The sequence below is a fragment of the Halichoeres trimaculatus genome, unplaced genomic scaffold (genome assembly GCF_033239565.1).
Source record: "Halichoeres trimaculatus isolate MK-OKI-2021-1 unplaced genomic scaffold, fHalTri1.1 fHalTri1_scaffold_3, whole genome shotgun sequence".
In the NCBI taxonomy this organism is placed as follows: Eukaryota; Metazoa; Chordata; class Actinopteri; order Labriformes; family Labridae; genus Halichoeres; species Halichoeres trimaculatus.
The window spans coordinates 2,635,874-2,652,776 of NW_027437181.1; the positions used below are offsets into that span (position 1 = coordinate 2,635,874).

At 37.5% G+C, this 16,903-nt stretch overlaps 1 protein-coding gene across 1 annotated transcript in view; it reads right to left on the reverse strand.

Moving 5' to 3' along the window:
• Window positions 1–5,257: 5,257 nt before the first annotated feature.
• luzp2 (leucine zipper protein 2) overlaps window positions 5,258–16,903 on the reverse strand; it is a 305,954-nt gene continuing 294,308 nt past the window's right edge. The window contains exon 12 of the mRNA XM_074665597.1: window positions 5,258–6,173. Within this exon, the coding sequence (XP_074521698.1) occupies window positions 6,066–6,173 (108 nt within the window). The 3' untranslated portion in view covers window positions 5,258–6,065. The remainder of the gene's footprint in view (window positions 6,174–16,903) is intronic.

The window sequence follows — 16,903 nt, forward strand, 5'->3', positions numbered from 1 at the left end:
GTTTTACAGCCCTGGGAAGAAAACTACATCTACAAAAAGACTAATCTGGAAGAAAATACTGATTTTAATTCTGTGTGGATGGATTCATTTCACTGACAACTTTATATACATGCTTTATTTGTGGCAAAACATTGACAAACAACAAAATATGATAAATTGAGCTAAATAATCAATATATGTTGTCAAATTCAGGTATTCTTTAAAATATTGTTTTATTTATTTATTTTGCCAATTTATTACATTTTATTTTCTTTTGAAACATTTTTAAAATTTCAAAATTTTTGACTTTTGAAAAATTTTCAAACTGTATTTCAAAATTTTTCAAAAATTTCTGTAATTTTTCCAATTCTTGCATATTTCGAAAGTTTCAAAATTTTCAACATAAGACAACATTTTAAAAATTGATCTTTTCCAATTTTTGCAAATTTCATTTTCTTTCAAATTAAGTTTAATTTTTTTTTTTTGCAATATTTTTGCAATATTTTTGCAATTTCAAATTATTTGGGAATTTAGTGAAATTTTCCAACTTTTTGAGATAATTTTTTAACTTCCAAAATTTTCTGATTATTTATTTATTTATTTATTTATTTATTTATTTATTTATTTATTTATTTATTTATTTATAATTTTATTTAAAAAACAAAACAAAAAACAAAGACACCACATGTATAACTCTAAAATAATAATTAAAAAAACTGTCTTTTAGAATTTTTTAATCACAAGATTTAACTATGTATTGAATTTATACCATTTATAGTCTTTATTGTGAAGATAAAGTCAATTTTCTTGCTCCTGGATGACTTTAAACCATCTGAGATGAGGCTAAGTGGCTCCTATGAAAGTAAAGGTTGCAGACCCCTGATTGAGAGTCATAGCTGTGTGTTCATGATCTTTAAATGAGTTTGGATCTGTGTATTTTGGGTGAGCCACAGAAAAAAAAGGTTTTTATTTAGATATTTGTCTCTAAAATTAGAAACAAATGGTTCATAAAGGTTCAGAGTTAAAGTTAAACTCATTAGTAGATTTTACCTTAGCATTGGCGGTTTCCCAGCTATTGGCCAGGTGTGTAACAGGACTGTGTGTGTCTCTGGTCCTTTTGTCTCCCTCGGTGCTGACACTGCAGAGTCTCTGTTCCCTTATTGAATTTTTTCCTGTACAGAGAGCCTCTTAGGATTTGTTGCTAATTCAAGGGTTTTATGACTTGTCTCTCGTAAATAGTAAAGCAAATGAAATTCATTATCTTTCCAATAGGCAGTGTTTTGAATTCATGAAACCATTGGAATGAAACAGAAACCATTTTCCCAATGAGTGGGTGCATTCGAAAAACAGGTTTCCTGCGTAGCTCAGCAAGAAATTAAGTCTGAGTGATTGTCCTGGAAAAAACATCAGCGTTTCCACACGCTGTGACTGTGAAGCACTAAAATGAAGATGGCACACACACACACACACTCACACAGTGTCGCTTTGATCACACCCCAAGCCTGTTTACTTCGTAGCGGGCTCGAGCATCTCTCTCCTCTCCTATCGCTCCGGCCACTGGCAGCTTTGACGTTTAATGGCAGCGCTTGTGAGATCTGCTGTTGCTTTCCAAATCTTGGCGACAGGCCCTTTTGTTTGCCGCTCAGCAAGACGTAGACCCGACCTGGAGGAGGCTCTCCAACTTGGAAAAGAAAAGATGGATTACAGGCCTTAAAATAGAGCTGTGCACCTGTCGCCTAACATTTTCCAGCACGGACGCTCTTGGAAGCGGCGACCGCACCAAATGTCACATGAAGAGGAGAAGCTGTGACCGCAAAGCTCATTAAATCAGTTGGTAACACGGGAAGGTATTCAGGAACATGAATGGGCTCCAGATTTATGCGTGCCATGTTTCTTTTAGATTTGGATCAGGTTGAGACAGCTGGAGATCAATGGGCGATGAAGACGTTTGAAGGTGAAGGAGTGGCTCTGGCTTTTTTATTAACGCCACATTTTTTCATCCTTTAAACTATTCCCTCTCTTCTTATTTGCATACTTCCTCTGTGCTGAAGCAGCTTTTAATTCTTTGTTTATCCACCTGTGTTTATTGTGACTGCTGTGTTATTCTGATGGATCTAAGAACTCTCCAGAGAACTCCTGTTCTTTCTCTTTCCGGCACTTTCATTTCTTTCCCATCCTGCAAAACAATCATGAAGTGAAGTAAAACTGCTCCAGCATGAGCAAAGACTCCTTTTTTTGTCCTTAATTTGGAAACATTTTTTTACTCACAAGGTCGAGTCCTTGGCGAAGTTTGTGCCTCACAGGGGCAATCCACTTTGCAACGACTTTATCAGCAGCGAGGCCCCAAATTAAACCTTATTAGTGTTCGGTCTCAACACACCTTTAGAGTCTGAGTGATCATGAGCCAATAATGCCAAAGTGTTTCTTTACAGCTAACACGAGAGGCTACTTTGTTATATATAATGAACACTGCCTCAAGAGCTGAAATGAATGAGTCATCCTGTTGGTTTGAAGTCCGAGAGCGCGCCTCGCAAAGATCAGCAGGTGGGCGTCAAACTGTGAAAAAGCTGTTGTTGGTATTTTTCACTGCAAAGATTCACAGAGAGAGAAATGTTTGACTGGTAAAAGAAAGAAGGGAAACATTATTACAGCATGTACCTGACCAGCAAAGAGAGAGGTGTTAACACGTTTGTCCACAGGGGGCGCCAAAATCAACACAAGTAGTATATGTACATATTATTTATGTTTAGCTAAAGGGGTGAGAGTTAAGCTTTGCTTCTGCTTACTCCTTCTTGAACATGTCATTTACTCCTTTTGCTCTTTTTCTTTGTTTTATTAGTATTTGGCCTCCTTAAATCTTTATTTATAAATTATGTTGTGCAAACAAATACTTGTAAGTGGGAAATTCTGTACCATTAATTATTATAATTATTATTATTGTTATTATTATTTATTCATTTTTATTATATTAAATTATATTATATTATATTATATTATATTATATTATATTATATTATATTATATTATATTATATTATATTATATATTTTATATGCAGCAGGAGTGTTTATCTTTCTAAAAAAGTGTTCAACATTAACCATGACATAATAATTCATACATTTAGAACAGTATGGAATAGGAAGAGTAGTTTTGAATTGGATGAGAAGTTGTGTAGGAAGCAGAAAACAATATATAAAGATGGGAGAATGTTCATCAGAATATCTGGAGCGTGGTGTTCCACAGGGATCAGTACTGGGACCTCAGTTATTTATCTTATAAAGGGACCACAGTCTTCATAAAGTCATCATAAAGATGCGCACGCATCTTGACCAAAGAAGCAGCGTTTAGCTCCTTTCATTCAGACGAGTTAGCGTTTTTTAAACACTAAATTCAACCTATTATCAGCATCAAAATGTACGGTTGTTCTTCGGGCAGCTGTCAAAAACAATACTGTACAATAGAGGCAACTTCTGTCAAGTTTCGACCGTTACAGCACAACCGGTGTTTTGGCGTTGATAGCGACCATGCTAACTGGTGACTTGCAGCTGACGGCAGCCGTGATTTACGGCCGAGAGTCACCAGTTAACAGGGTCACACTTTACACTGATACACCAGCGACATCTGCTTGTGTCAGTAAATAAATGTGCATTCTTTATCCAACCTCAGTTAACCAGCTTTGAGTGCAAACAAGCAAAATAACAGCTGATACCGAAAATACAGATTTGACTTTGCTTATTTAATGAAAAAGTTGGTTTTGGGCCGAGGTTCTGACCAAACATGGACTCAATATGGACAGTTAATAATGAGTGAACCTATAAATCTTGATTACCAGAAACAGATTTTATGACCAAAGTAAAATTAGGGAATATTATGAAACTATGTTTACGTCCTGGTCAGTCACGGTCTGATAAGTGTCCATGGATAAAGCAGTCACGAGCATCGAGTGACAGTTGTGTTTCCTCTCTGGGTACACACTAGGTTTCTCCTCTAAAAACGTCTGTCTGCCTAATATCTGTCCACTTGCTGATCTCTTCTGTCCACTCACTGCTGTTTCACAAACCTGGGAGCATTTTACCGTCCGTCAAAGTGATGACATTAGGTTAAAAAATGTGTCTTTTGGTGGTTAACTCCTCCACATCGGTTGACAAACCATTATACTCAGCAGTGCTTCTGCACCCAAGTTGCGCGTGCATCCGGCGTAATTGATAAACAAATAATCCCTCTATATATTAATGATATATGTCAAGTGTCCAGTTTAGTTAAATATATATTGTTTGCTTACGACACAAGCATGAATGTCATCACTTGTTATGGCTGACAAAAAAAAGATATTGCTAAATCTGATCAAAACAAAAATTATGATATCTGGAAATGATAAGAAACAAAATCAATCACAGGTACAGATAGAGGGAGTGGACATTGAACGAGTAAATGAAAATAGATTTCATGGAGTGATTATAGACCATAAGAAGTCTGCTGGAAACCTCTCGTTAAACAAATCCAAACTGTCTCGTAGCATTTTAGTCTTAGCTAAAGCAAAACATGTTCTAGACCAAAAATCACTCCACATTCTGAATAATTCACTATTTCTTCCTTATTTAGATTTCTGTTCAGAGGCTTTGGGGAACACTTATAAAACTTCCTTTCAACCACTTTTTATTCTGCAAAACAGAGCAATCAGAGATATTCAAAATGCTGATTTTCAGGCACACAGAAATTCCTTTTTTTAAAATCCAAAACTCAAAAAAATAAAAATAAAAATTATTATTATTATTATTATTATTATTATTATTATTATTATTATTAATAATAATAATAATAATAATAATAATAATAATAATAATAATAATAATAATAATAATAATAATATTTAAACTATTATTTAAAGTATTATCATTATTATTATTTATCTATTTATTTTATTTTATTGTGTTACAACAATAATAATAATACTACAATAATAATAATAATAATAATAATAATAATAATAATAATAATAATAATAATAATAACAATATTATTATTATTATTATTATTATTATTATTATTATTATTATTATTATTATTATTACAAATGGTGTTAATAATACTACAAATAAGAATAATGATAATAATAAAGAAAATGATAAAAATATTAATAATAAAAAATAAAAATAATAATAAAGTCACTGCTGCTGTTGTAACTTCTCCTGTGCTGATAAATATTCATGAGCCATCAGACCGAGTTGCACCTCGTACTGTTCGTCTTTTTCCTCCGTTGATCACAAACATGTTCACTCATTTACTTTCCCACAAAGAACCATTTATTCTTGACACATTTACTGAAAATTACAGTTTATTGAAAGGACACAGAAAGGTCAGAGAACACAGATACATGTAGCTAGGAGTTACTACTCAGTGCATGGCACATTCTCAGGGAGACGACCCATTGTGAGTCTTTGGCTCTTTGCCTCAGGAGTGTTAAAGGCAGAAAGAGTGCTGAAATAGTAAATGTTGAACAGTTGGCCAGCCAACTTGAGCCTCTATATTTCAAAACGTGGAGGAGTAAATTAACCTTGCTACAATGAGTGACAAACAATAGTCTAAGTTGGGTAGTAGAAGTAGTAGTAGTAGTAGTAAGAGTAGTAGAAGGAGTACTTTTTTATTTGTCAATTGATATACTTATCACAGGATACAGTGTCAGACCTCACCAGTGCAAAGGGATTTTTCTAGAAAGATCACACATTTAGAAAGCAGTGTCCTCACTCAGAATAAAACTCAGATAAGTAAACAACAAATGAACAATCATGAAACAAGTTACCAGTGCCATTGCTACCTTTAAAAAGAAATTTCTAGAATGCATGCCATTTTACTATGGAAGTTTCAGATGACGGTTGTTGACATTTCCAGTGTCTCAGCTTTCGCAAACAATGCAGATTTGAGTTTGTGTAGCTGTGTGTGTATGCATGTGTGTGTGTATGTCTGCGTCAGTGTGTGGATGTGTGTCAGAGCGCACGTATGTTTTTGTGACGGTGCGCCCGTGTGTGCTCTTAGAAAGATCCTCCAGGCGATGCAGGAGCTCTGCGTCGGGGATGATCCGCCGTCCTCTCAGTCGTCTTTATGCGGCTTTGTCTTTTTGCTGCTGTCGTCCCCGTCCTCCTTGCTGTCGTGCGAGAGCTTTGTGTCGAGTTCTGCGGTCTGATTCTGGATCCTTTGCTGCGAGGTTTAAAAAGATAAAGATTCATAATCAGCGAGAGTGACACAGTGATGTTCCATAAGCGACGTGGCGGTTTGTGAATCAAGCTCCTAAATATCTGAGGGATGCAAACAAAGGAGAAAAATGCATTTTGTTTCTCTCAGACAGTTTAACTTCTCTGGCTCCTGGCAATTATAATCAGACACTTCCTGATTTGTCAGTCACGGTTCTCTCCACACTGTTTTTTTGTACCTCTGAGAGTCGGCAACACAAGTTTCTGCTGCCAAAAAAGGAGCTGAAAGACTTAGTGCTGCTGTCTGAACACTCCCAGATTCAGCAGAATAATATTTCCTTCTTCTTTATCAGCACACATTCAAGGATTGACAGTGGCTTACTGTTGTTTTCTGCTCTAAATGTAAAGCTAATGTAATCCTGGAGAAATAAAAGTTTGATTCCTTCATGACTTAGATCATCTTAGCTCATGCAGATCAAAAAGTACCAGTCCAAGAAACATTTAAAGAGGGGGTACTCTGCTTTCTCATATTATAAACATGGGTATATACGATGGCGACCTGTGAGAAAAATTACTGAGGAAGCCAGAACAACGAACATGGATTTGATTCAGTATTAAACTGTTATTTTCAAGTGGAGCTTTTAGCAGAGTTTCAGGAGCAGAGCCACACCTCAGCCTCACCTCTTCAGGTATTTAAAGGAGCTGTGAGAATTTTCGGAGTGATCTTGAAAAAGTCTCCCTTCTAGAAATCTGCCTGATCCTAAATCCACAATTAAAAATAAGATTATCAGCGCCAATAAATGCTACTTCATGGCGTCTTTGTACTGGAATGGTTTTTGGCACGTCCAAGTCTCTACGACAACACCACACTGGCTGATGAAGTTCGGATCTGAGAAGAGAGATCTGTGTTTTTCTCTGATTTCTGTGAGTTGCAACTCGTAGACTGTATAAAAAGTGGACAGTGTGGCTCGGTCATTTACCATTCTACGGTTTTGAAGCCAAAATTCCTCCGTCACGGGCGCCGCCATTGGCAGCCAGAGTCTGTGCAGTAGACACTGTGAGGGATTCTGGGAGAATCTGAGTGGAGCTGGGTGACAAAAATAATATATATTTTTTTACTTTCGTGAGTCTAATCACTTCTTGACTCTACCTCTTGACATATTTTACCACCTTGTTTTTAACCTCTTATAAACTTTTCAGAAAAAAGAGGACTTGAATACAAGACAGCCAAATAACATCTTCAAATCACCACAACAATCAGACGTGAGAAACATTTCTACCAGGTGTATTAATGTTTTAAAGTTTGACCACAGCCCATCTGGAATGACTGGGGAGATGGATTTTTTGACCTATACTGCAGCCAGCCACCAGGGGGAGCAGTTTTTGCGGCAACCTCACTTCGAGCCGAGCAAAATGACGTCCATTTTTTTTTTACAGTCTATGATTGTGACCCCATTTAAGGCACAGTGATTTTTCTGCAAGGGGAAATTAGCCAACAGTAGCTTGACGTCATTGAGCGGCATTTTATTTTTTTAAGCTGTTCTTTTATTTAAATTTAAGTTTGTGTCTTTTTTGTTAAGAAATGATTTTTCAAAATATTATTAAATCAATAATTTTAAGTAGAGGTAGACCAATATATCGGCCGGCCGATATATCGGGCCGATATTTGGACATTTGTCTCTATCGGCCATCGGCTGTATTTTCTTTTAAAAAGCCGATTTTTGATCCGTTGTATAAAATGACGCAATTTTTGATCAGGCACAAAAAAGATGAGCACCTCAAACTTGTGGAACCACTTGGATACATTACATACTTTTGTTCAAATTATATTAATAAGTTTAAATTTCTTTTTTGACATTTTAAGAAGAGTGTGAATGTTTACTACTGCTTGTTGCATTGTGTGTTTACTCAGACAAAATATTTCATTGTTTTGAAAGCTGAATAAATGTTCAGAGGACTGGACACGACTTGTTGTAATAGATTTCTTAAAGTTGCTCAGACATTGCTGCGTTTCACAAAAATGTGATAAATATATATTTATTTAACAATCGGCCTGAATATCAAATTGGAAAAATCGGCTATGCATATCGGCATCGGCTGCCCAAATTTGGAAAGCATCGGCATCGGCATCGGCATCGGCATCGGCATCGGCCCCCAAAAAACCCATATCGGTCGACCTCTAGTTTTAAGTTTAAGAACTACAGAGCCCCTTACTTTGATACCACAAGAGGGCGCTTTGAGTTGACACTTATTTCTATGTGCATAGATCTTTCCTCATTAACGCGTAGATGTAGTTATAATGTCAAACTGCTTTTTTTTTTTTTTTTGTGAAGAACTGCTTTGAATAGCCTTGCTTCAATCTGATTGGCTAATACATGCTAATTTTGTCTGGAGGGGAGGTAAGGTGACGCTGGCCTCTGAACTGACTGACAGATGTACTGTTAACAACAAGAAAATGAGAAAAAGAAGCTTACTAACATTTCTTTTCTTTCTTGCAATATTTTACTGGTGAACCAGACTTCCTTTGGCGTCTGGGGAAAACCGCCACACGTATAGTAGTAAAGCTGGATGTTCAGACTAAAGGTGCAGATTCTTTTAAACCGCGACAGATTCAGATGTTGTAGACATCCCTGAATCAAAGTGGTCGACTCTAAAACCAGCACGAGAACTTCACAAGATTACCTGAAATGATAGAATTATTGCATAAGGATCCCTGCCGTCTGCAAGAAGTGGGCAGGCCAATCAGAAGGAAGGGGGTTTTAGATCAGGGAGTCTTAAAGGGACAGCAGCTTAACAAAGGTGCTGAAATGAGGGTTACATAAAATAGTGGTGTGCGAAAAAAAATATGTTTTTTTTTACGCTGTGAATCATATAAAGCTACTACAGGGGCACCAGGGTGATAGTGTAGACTTTTACAAAAGCACAATACCCCCTCTTTAAATGTTTTCAGCTGTCTCTAAAGGTGTAAAATATAAAAACTAAGCAGCTCAACCAACCGTTAAAACACAGAGAATCTTTTGTGAAGTGAAACCAGTTATTTTCTTCCTCTGCCGCTCTGTTTGCTGTGACTCTGCTGTCCAGTCGGTGTTTTTAAAGGCTATCCACTGCCTCCATGACTTTTTGTAAATGCCACACATGCATGATCTTTGAAGAAGCTTCACCACCGGAGATAATGTCTGTTTACCCGCCAAGATAATGGACGAAGGAGTCCGTCCCTTCACATTATCTTGGTGGGTCTCTGCCTCCTCAGATGGCTTCAGTTCGACTCTCTTTTCATGTGGTTTTTGTGTTTGACTCTTGTTTGTGCAGAAGCTGCTGTGACGGTAAGGAGGAAACAGTTTGGGCTGAAACTAAAAACATTGTTGGACGACATTGAACGACTCTGCTGTCAACACAAGAGGTCAAAATTTACAAAACTTACTTTGAGGCATGAATCATTTCATTAAACAGACGCCAGGTTTCAGAGCAAAGCTGAATATTTTACACAGCCAAAGTTTTATTTCCAACATGACCCTGACATGAACATAAAAACAGCTTCAAGTCTGATGAATCACAGGTGCTGACAGGCGGTGCACACAGAATATAAAGCAGAGCACTTGGATTCAACTTCAGCATAAATATCACAGCAGCTTTTTATCATCATCATCAATATTATTGTTCTAACATCATCAGCAGCTTTGATATCATTAAAGAGAGGGTGTTTTATGAAAGCCCATATTTTAACCACTGGATTTTAAGTGATAATGTTAGATGTTGATATTAAATGGTTGAATCTAAAAGGGCGTGGGCCTCAAACACCAAGGTCTGCCCATAAGAAGAGGGTTTGTGGAGCAGTGGGGCCTTAAAGAGACAGCAGCTAAAACAAATATGCTGAAATAAGAGTTTTCTAAAACACAGGTGTACAGAAAAATAGAGGGTTTTTTTTGTCGTTAATCATGTAAAGCTACTATTAGGGTACCACAGGGACACTATAAAGCCTGAAGAAAAAGCACAATACCTCCTTTTTAAGTGTATAGATAATAATGAAGGAAATGGGCTTTTTGCTTTTACTTAAAGGTTACTATATAACGCTGTTACCATTACTGACAGTGAAACGTGGTGAGTTATGCCAGGAAAAAAAGAGGAGCTGCAAATAAAATGTGCATAAAAGTGTCAGACACACAAGTAATGATGAGAACAATCATGTTGACACGTCTTTAACAAAGAGCTGATGCTAAAGTCAACTTTTCTTTAACAAATATCCCACAGCTACCTGTGTGTGTCTGTGTAACCTCAGTCAGAGAGGATCTCCTGCAGCGTCTTTGGATCAAACCAACTCCAGGGAGAGGGGTGGGCACTTTTTAAGGTTTGACTGTAAGGCACAAGTAGCCGACTTGTTTCGACTTGTTAAAATATCAGAGATGACAGGAGCAGATTTTAAAATAAGTGGTTAATCTGGAGAAATTACGTGGATACATGGATCGCTCAGCCACACTGTTTACTTCAGCCAAGCAGTCCGTGGGGTTGAAGCCCTTTGCACACCAGTCGCATATGCCCGTTATCTATTTTTCTGAACCTACTGTTTTTTGTTTTGGGACATTTTTCTAGTCTAGACCAAGCGGCAACCTCCAGTCTGGGAATATGAGACGATGCTGGAGTGCTAAAATCTGCTGTTTCTGGAGTGTTCGTTTGAGGCTGGCTCCGGAAGTAGAGGAAGTCACAAACACACCAAGCCAAAAAAATCAATTTTCAAAGCAGAAATTAACCTATTTACAGCCTGGTTCAAAAAACATCTCCTGTCTGAGTCGCTAATTTTACTATCAGCACCCACTGTACGGGGGGTGAATTTTTTTCTAACACGACCGTTAAGAGGACATTAAGATCACAAGCTCGCCCAATCAGAAGCACAGCTGAGGGTCACGTGACGGCTAGCGCCCTATGGCTGTACATAAAGCCCTTGCCACTACCAATATGGCCGCTATAGCAGATCTGCTTCATTTTCCATTTCAGAAACAGACGGGTGATGTCAGCGAGACTACGTCCATGTTTTATACAGCCTATGGTCTAGACGAGCACATTACTCTTACCCCACTGGCAGTTTTTTTTACTTGTTGCAGGCAATTCAGTCCTGATCTTTATCTTAAGTAACTTGAAATAAGACATTTTTTTGGACTGGTCAGGTGAATGTGGCTCATATTAAGTCTAAAAAGACATTTTTACTGAAAATAAGACAAAAAGACTTGACAAGATTTCCGTTTTTTGCAGTGAGCTAACAGGAGGTTTGAAAAAAAATAAATAACGTGCAAAATATTCACAAGAAAAATACACATGTGGTGTGCAAAGGGCGTTAACCTCACAGACTGCTCGACACTCACTCATATTAAATCTGCAGCTTCTGTCCTGTGTCTGTCTGAGTGATCCAGGTCAGATAGACCTGACCACTTTCCTGATTTAGGAGGGATTCTCCTGCTTTTTAACCCTGTCTCTGACTTGAAAAAGACATTTTTTACTAAAAACAAGGGAAAGACACTTGAAAAGATTTCAGTTTTTTGCAGTGCTTTCACACCACCAATGGCCTTTTTCTGAGCAAAATTGCGGCTTTTATTTTTTATCTGACTGAGGTCGATTTTTCCTAAGTTTCGGTTGCTGTGAGTACACATTCAACCAATCAAAATGCTCGTTGTTGACAAGTCACATACCAGAAAATTCAACATTGATTGTGTTCGTGTCTTTACGACAAAAGACATAAAAACTACAAAGAAAATGATTACAAAAACATCACTTGGAGGACATTAGCTGTGGAGATTGAATATGACGCCTCCAATTTTTTTGCAATTTCACCCCATTTATCTGTGTCGCCTTTGGTGAGTAAAGGCTTTAAAACTGGCATTTTTGGGATGCAAGTAAACAGACACCACTTCATCGTCAAGGATGGAAAAGGCAAAAACAGATGGGAACATCATGTCACAGAGCAAAAGCTTCTTAAAAACTGACTGACGGCAAAATTAAAGGTTTTTCCAAAAAGTAACACAATAGTTACTTTCCCTGATAACTAATTTCATTTATGAAGGAGTAATTCAGTTACTAATTAAATTACCTTTTTAAAAGCAATTTGCCTAACAGTGATTCCAAGAGCCTAATCGTAAAGCTGTGTTGCATCTTGCTCGGCTCAAAGTGAGGTCACCACAAAAACTGCTCCCCCTGGTGGCTGGCTGCAGTATAGGTCAAACAAAAAAAATCCATCTCCTCAGTCATTCCAGATGGGCTGTGGTCAAACTTTAAAAAATTAATACACCTGGTAGAAATGTTTCTCACGTCTGATTGTTGTGGTGATTTGAAGATATCATTTGGCTGTCTTTATTTAAGTCCTCCTTGTTATGAAAAGTTTCACTTTCATTAGTTATAAGAGGTTAAAAACAAGGTTTTACGTCACGTTTAACGATGATTGACAGCTGACATTATTGTGTATTTTTTTCAGGGATTGTAAAATATGTCGAGAGGTAGAGTCAAGATGTGATTAGACTCATAAGAAAAAAAAAATATTATTATTATTTCTGTCACTGGCTCCACTCAGATTCTCTTCTGACGCAGCTATACTGATACATCTCCAGCTGGTTTTTATTCTCGCTATCAAAAATATGAATGACTGCAATTAAGTTCCTGGTGGGACAGAAACACTTTCACTGCTGTAGAGACATAAACATGACTCTGTTTCCAGCTCAGCCGCACATTAAACATAATGTAATTGAGGAGAATGTGTGTTTAGAGGATCTTTCTTCCTGTTCTCCTGCTGTTTTTGTAAATTCACTCTAATATTTTTAAAACCAATTATTGGGCTGAGCTGTATTTCATTAATGGCGTGCTTTCTGAGTGGTGCGACTCATTTTGGCAACGACATGTTTAAGCACTGCACACAGGCATTAGAAACCAATTCCCCACAGCAAAGCATCTGTTTGTGTTTACCAATGTCACTTTAGAGGATGCCCTCAGGCGCTCTGGCTGCTTGCAAATTATCCAGTTACACATCACTCAGCGTGGCAGTGGGTTATAGCTCTCTCACCTGGCTGGGAGCAGCACCAACAGAAAGCAGCAGCTCCACACTTATCCCCGTGCTTCCAGAGGAGTTCAACATCCAGGTTTGACTTTCACCTTACACCAAATATCCAGCCACATATAGACGTAAATATAAACCAGTAGATTTCAGCCTGAGCTCTGGTTTTGATGACTCTTCCTCTCATCTGCAGGCGAACCGTGTGTCTCTCTTAATTCACTCTGGTGGCTTCCTGCCAACCTCAGTCGCCGCCCACTCTGATGTGGGTTTGGGATTTAGCTTTTGAGTGTGTATCTTCTTCATCACAGCAAACACTCCCTTAAGGACATCCAAAAGATTTGTGAAAAGGTTGATTTTTGTAAAATCTTCAGCATCAGCTTTGTCAGTAGCAGCAGCAACACTGATGTCAGCGGTCGAGACGATTTCAGGCGCACGAATGACGAGTCTGAATCTGATGCTGACCTTATTGTGACGAGTGCAGTCTCTGTGTTTTATTTATAGATTCAAAGATAACAGCAAAAACTGATTTAAGAGTAAAAAACTAACCAATTAAAAATAATACAGCAGAGGTAGAGACCTTTTGAGCTGGACTATAATATGTCACACTTGGCTGTGAGAAAAGTAGAGCAGGCGACCGTCGGTTCAGCTGAGCCGTGCTGCAGAAAGTTTCTCATGTGTCAGTTTATGTTAACTCAACAAAGCTACGTGTATTTCTTCATTTTGTGAACAGCCAGCAGAATTCAACCATTTATTTGGATCTTTAAAAGCAGAAAATTAAAGATGCTGTGAGGAGGATCTGTTTTACTAAGCTGCAGCGCCACCTTCTACCCCAGAGTCTTACACAAACTGTCATAAAAATGTGACTTTCAGCCAGGACCATGTTAACCTGTGTTTTAGCCTTTAGCTCTTCATTTAGCTTTTAACCTTTAGCTTGTGTTTTAACATTTAGTTGGTGTTATGGCCTTTGGCTAATGTTCTAATCTTTAGTTTGTGTTTAAGCCATTAGCTCTTGTTTTAGCCTTTAGCTTGTGTTTTGGAATTCAACTCTTTTTTTATTAAAGCTTTTAGCTTGTTTTCAAGCCCTTTTCCCTCTATCAAAGCCTTTAACTCATTTTTTAGAATTTAGTTCCTGTTATAGCCTTTCGCTCTTGTTTTTACCTTAAGCTCATGTTTTGGCCTTTGGCACTTGTTTAAGCCTTTAGCTAATGTTTTAGCTTTTAGATCATGTTTTATCTTTTAGATCATGTTTTAGCCGTAAGTTTGTATTGTGGTCTTTTACTCTTGTTTTAGCTTTAAGCTTGTGTTTTGGCATTTAGCTCCTGTTATGGCTTTTAGCTTGTCTTTAAGCCTTTAACACTAGTTTTAGCCTTTAGCTCTTGATTTATCCTTTAGCTCTTGTTTCAGCCTTTAGCTTGTGTTTTAGCATTTAGCTCCTGTTTAAGCCTTTGGCTTGTTTTATGGCACTGAGACCTTGTTATAGCTTTTAGCTTGTGTTCTAGATGCTTCTCTTGTTTAAGCATTATAACTTGTGTTTTAGTCCTAAGTTTATGTTTTAGCTTGTAGCATGTGTTTTAGACTTTTTTTTTTTAGTATTAAGCTTGTTTTTAACCTTTTTCTACTGTTTTAGCTTTTAGCTTATGTGTTCATATTATAGCTTGTGTTTAAGCCTTTAGCTCTCGTTTTATTCTTTGGATTGTGTTATGACATTTAGTTTCGCTATAGCTTTTAGCCTGTGTTCTAGATGTTTCTCTTGCTTTAGCCTTTAGCTCATGTTTTTCAGATAATAACTTGTGTTTCAGCCCTTAGCTCATGTTTTAGACTGTAGCTTGCGCTTTAGCCTTTTGAATTTTTGCTTTAAGTTTGTTTTTAAGCCTTTTTTCCTTGTTCAGCCTTTAGCTTATGTTTTAGTATTATAGCTTGTGTTTTTGACTTCATCTCATGATTTGCCTTTGGCTCTTGTTTTCACCTTTAGTTCATGTTTAAGCTATAAGCTTTTGTTTTTACCTTTAGTTTGTCTTCTATCCTTTTGCTCTTGTTTCATCCTTTAACTTGTGTTTTAGCCTTTAGCTTGTGTTTTGTCTTCAGGCCTTGTTATAGCTTTTAGCTTGTGTTCTAGATGTTTCTCTTGTTTTAGTCTCTAGCTTATGTTTCAGCATTGTAACATGCGTTTTAGCCCTAAGCTTATGTTTAAGTCAGAAGCATGTTTTAGCCTTTTTTTTTTTTTACTTTAAGCTTGTTTTTAAGCCTTTATCTTCTGTTTTATTCTATGTGTTTGTATTATAGCTTGTGTTTTTGCCTTAAGCTCATGTCTCCCTTTTGGCTCTCATTTTTGTCTTTAGCTCATGCTTAAGCTGTTAGCTTTTGTTTAAGCCTTTAGTTTGTCTTTTTTCCATTCGCTTGTTTTTTAGCCTGTAGCTTGTGTTTTAGCCTTATCTCTAGTTTTAGCCTTTAGCTCTTGTTTTAACCTGTAGCTCATGTTTTAACCTGTAGCTTGTGTTTTAGCCTTTAGCTCATGCTCTATCTTTCTCCTGTTTCTCTTTCTTCTGCTCTTCTGTCATTTTTCTGTCTAACAGTTAGGCTCCAGTGTCCACCATCACTACAGAATTAATCACAGAAACCGTTTTCAGCGGAGAGAAACACAGATCTCTCTTCTCTCTGCTAAACTTCATCAGCTGGCGTGCTGTTGTCATGGAGACTTAGACGTGCTTTTGATCAATCTGGCCCTGCTTGACCCAATTGGGAAGCTACAAAGTATGAGCTCTAAAGCATGGATTATAAACGGGCAGATATCTGGAAGGGAGACTTTTTCTAGATCACTTAGAACCTCCTCATAGGAACTTGAAGATTTTACACCTTGAGTTTAAAAGAATAGGAACACATTAAGAACATTTCTTTGACTCTGAGTTTTTCTTCCTGAAATAATCTGATGTGGTTTCATGGTCACCTGTTTTAATGTGGGAAACAATTCCTCCATTATTGTGTCTCAAAAATTTGCTGCTTCAGAGTCTCCGGTGTTTAACTTTAAATATTTTTGACCTGAGAATAAAAGGTTTTTACTCTTTAAAATGCTCAATCATCCAATCCACAAAATGACAACACTAAGGAGTCAATTGCAGAACGATCTGGTATTGTTATAGCAAAGAAAGACTGTATCAACACAAAGGATTTATTTTTTGTGTGAGGATTATAAAAAAGAAATTAAATGAAATAACCGAGCGTGCTGTTGGTTTTCAGTTTCCAGCCGAGCAAACTTTTTCTTCCTTTCCTGTAGATCTGTGAAGCTGGACACCAGACAGTGGACGTTAAGGCCACATCAATAATCTCTCTGTCTGCCCGGCGGGGGATAATATCCTGTGTCTCACCTTATTAATGCAGATGTGGCTGCATGTTTTATTTAAACACCTCTCTGTGTTGTACAAAAACTCAACAGGTGCAGCTCTGCAGGAGCTGTCGTTTCTTCCAGGGACATTGGAAGAGAATGGACGATGCCACTCAGGGTCTCAAAAATCGAAGAGGAGGAGACGTAATGAAGGTGGAGCAGGGACGGGAATGGAGGGCACTTTAATGCAGATTGATCTGAAGAGACTGAAATGCCAATCATTACTAATCAAATTGTTTACTACAGGGGTGAGCGGCGAGTGCTGTGCTGGAGGGATGGAGGAGAGAGTGGGTTATGGATTCAGGGCGACGACACGTTGAGAAAATTC